General features: G+C 45.3%; 1 protein-coding gene and 1 long non-coding RNA gene across 10 annotated transcripts in view; one reads left to right on the forward strand and one right to left on the reverse strand.

Moving 5' to 3' along the window:
• The window catches only part of SCMH1 (Scm polycomb group protein homolog 1), a 131,022-nt gene that overhangs the window by 96,091 nt on the left and 31,635 nt on the right, over nucleotides 1-3,296 (forward strand). For all 9 annotated transcript variants that reach the window (XM_006164917.2, XM_027766888.1, XM_006164923.3 and 6 more), the window contains one exon: nucleotides 260-492. In XM_006164917.2, coding sequence (XP_006164979.1) covers nucleotides 260-492 — 233 coding nt within the window. The remainder of the gene's footprint in view (nucleotides 1-259; nucleotides 493-3,296) is intronic.
• Nucleotides 1-3,296, reverse strand: part of LOC114005415 (uncharacterized) — a 39,655-nt gene that overhangs the window by 20,075 nt on the left and 16,284 nt on the right. The window contains exon 2 of the long non-coding RNA XR_003547266.1: nucleotides 2,320-2,392. This is a non-coding gene — a long non-coding RNA (uncharacterized LOC114005415). The remainder of the gene's footprint in view (nucleotides 1-2,319; nucleotides 2,393-3,296) is intronic.

Consider the following 3,296-nt stretch of genomic DNA (forward strand, 5'->3'; position numbering starts at 1 on the left):
GGTGCCCATTTTTTTTTTTTTTTTTTTTTTTTTTTTTTTTTTTTTTTTTTTTTGCATCTACCAGAAATAATTTAAAACCTCCAATTCTAGTGAATCTAAATGCAATTTTCACCTAAGATTTTCTAGACATTAGGTCAAATGCCTAGAAACTAGTTTCTTAGGACAAAGGTATCTGAGTAGAAGTGAGTCCTTTTTTACGTGTGGCTGGGTGGGAATCCTGGGAGAGAAGGGGGTGATCGAATGTGTCTTTTTCTTGCAGTTGTGATTCCAAAGAATCCCTCCCCTGCGTCTGAGGTGAGCACCGAGAAGCTCGGCCTTCACAGCAGCTCCAGGACTGTCCTGGAGCAGCAGCCAGGGCAGAGGGGACGCAAGCCAGGAAAGAAGCGGGGCCGGACACCCAAGACCCTGATTCCTCAGCCCATCTCTACCCCGTCCAAGTCAGCTGAGCCTTTGAAATTCCCAAAGAAGAGAGGTCCCAAACCTGGCAGTAAGGTGGGTGAAAACGGGCTTTCCTCAAAGGGGTAAGGAGCTGGACAAGGGGAGCTCATCCATTGTGGAAAAGCGTTTCTGGCCCTGTTCGCCACCTGGTGTTTGCTTTCATGAGAAATCTTCTAGATCTGTATCCCTACTTAGTGAAGATGACATACCTAGGAGGTGGTCATTTTATTTATTTATTGTTATTTTTTTTTTTTTGGAGAGGTTTTTGCTATAGGGCGTGTGCACTTGCCAGACAGACAGAGAGAGACAGAGAGATAGAAAGCGAGAAATCACCCCCCGGGGGGGATGGCCACACCGCAATCCCTTCTCCTCTATTCTCCTCTCAGGATCTTGGGCACGCACACACATGCGCCCAGTGTGAGTTTAAGCCACTGGGTCCAGGACTCAAACCGCGGTCGACTACGTGGGAGTCCAGCGACAGCCATTATGCTAACTGCTGGTCATTTTAGAGATAGAATGGTGGGAAAGGAAACCATTTTTACTCATATTGGAGGGGATTCTGGTCTAATGTCTTCCATAGATGGAAGCCCCTGAGTGGATGCCCAGCATATGAACAGAAGGGGCAAACTGACTCTGTAAACTCCTTCTCTAAAAAATTACCAAATACCTACTAAGCGTCAGACTGTACTAAGAGACCATTTCATACGTATCACATGACATTTACAAAACCCGGTAAGCAGCGTTAATGTTATTTTATGGTCATAAAATTGAGACTTAGAGATGTAAAATGATTTTCCTAAGGTCACATAGGTAGCAAATGGCAAAGGCTGTATTGATTGGTTCCCAGATCTTCTAGTTCCAAGGGATGTAATTCTCCCTCAAGTGTTGGAAAAGACAGCTGGGCCAGCCTGTGGCATAGTGGTTAAGGTGGCTGGATCCCACAAAGCTGACTGCACATTTTAAGTCCTGGACCTGGTGGCTTGGAAAAACATGGCGGCACCTGTGTGTGCATGCCCAGAGTCCCAAAAGGAGGGTGAAACAGCAGACAAGGACTGCAGCATGGAATTCCCTTTGGGGGATGCTTTCTCACTTTTCCTCTGTCTCTATCTTTCTCTGCCTGGCAAGTATGCATACCCTCTGACAAAATTGAAAAAGAAAAGACTCCCAAGTCAAGCTTCACTGAACACCGTTATTCTGGCCAGTTTTGAATGGCTGTCTTTCCTCAGGAAAGCCTTGATTCCTGACTCCTCAGCAGTCTCTTTAGGATCCCCTTTAGCATCACCTCTTTTCACTTACTTCATAACTATCAAGGGATTGCCCTATCTCCTTCCTGACTTAAAATGCTTGAGTTCCAATGTGGAAATGATACCCAGTTCTCGGGCATTTCATCCCAGTCTCGTAAGTTCTTCCCTCAGGTTGCTTACCAGGTTGGTTTATCTGTTTACTAACTCCAGCTGAGTTCAGTTCTTCAAGATCAAGAACCTAATCTCTTTTTTTCTCTTTCTGCTGCAGTGCATTGTATCTCAATCTCTTGGGAGATGTTCAGTACATAGATAGATTGGAGGGTAGGTGAGCGGGTGGTCAGGTGGACAGATGGACGATTTTAGCAAAAGTGTTCCCAATCTCCATTGCTTCTCATTTATTGGCTTTGACTTCTCAATATTGAGCCCTCCTCTTACTACGTACCATTCAATGCTGCTTCTGACCTATTACACTAACTCCTAACCCAGGTCCTGGTTGATTTTTGTCTCCATTATCCTCCTGTCGTCCACATGTTGTGGAGAAGATGCTGCAAGCCTTAAGGATGTCAAGGTCAGAGAGACTATGCTTTGGGTGGGGTGAAGACATCGTGAGGACAGTCAGAATTGGGAGAAAACTTACCTGGGGGGCTTCAGATACAGAATCAGAGCTGATGTGTAGTAACTCACACAGCCAGGCTGTCTTGACATTAAACCTATCCCAAAACAGAAGTCATAAGCTCATATCAATAGAGATATTTCATCAAGGCCTGGATGATTCTATGGGAGGGGTAATCAGGGAGAGGGAAATACAAGTACTGGACAGATGGTTGGGTTACATGGCCTCTGAGATCCTTCAAAACCCAACACTGTGAGACGATGATTGCATCTACTCTCCTCCTTCAGGAAGCCTCGAATGGAGTAGTCAAAGTCCTCTTTCTTTCCCGCCCTCCTAAAAGCAGTCATTTTCATTTTATCCTGTATCTTATGTCCTACTGTTTGACTTCCTAATTCCCCTTCCTGTTGTTTCGCCTCCTCCTACAAGTATACATGCCTTCCACTTTACCTGAGAGTCTTAGGTTCCTTTTTGAACCAAGGAGTCTTCTGACTAGTGTAGGTTTTGAAGCTACACAGACCAGGCTGGGTCTCATCTCCATTCGTGACCACTGGGGGACTTTGGGAACGCTGCTCTGGGTAAGGACCTGAGCCTGTTTTCTCAACTACACAGTGGAGCTGAGGTGATGTGTGAACAGATGGAACACATGAAGTGCACCCGTCTCACAGAGCAGTGTGCCCGCCATCTTGCTGCTTTCTTCTACAAAACGTAGACACATAGTTCACCGGGCTTATTCCTTCCCGGATCCCTGTCATCCTGCCAGAAGCTCATAGAAGTTGAATGGGTATTTCCCTCCTTCCTTGACTTATTACTTATTTGGTCATTGGAAAATTCATGATGCATAGAAAAATGATGACTTTTCCAATGACCCAATATTTGGATTTTCACCTTTAACAATATCCAAAAAATATGGGCAGAGGTCTGTGTCCTGTGTGCGACTTGAATACTTCATGAGGGTTTGCATGGCCACTCTCAGAGGCGATGCCATTGTACATATTCCTGCT

Source organism: Tupaia chinensis, unplaced genomic scaffold (assembly GCF_000334495.1).
Source record: "Tupaia chinensis unplaced genomic scaffold, TupChi_1.0 Scaffold143758_1, whole genome shotgun sequence".
Taxonomy (NCBI): domain Eukaryota; kingdom Metazoa; phylum Chordata; class Mammalia; order Scandentia; family Tupaiidae; genus Tupaia; species Tupaia belangeri.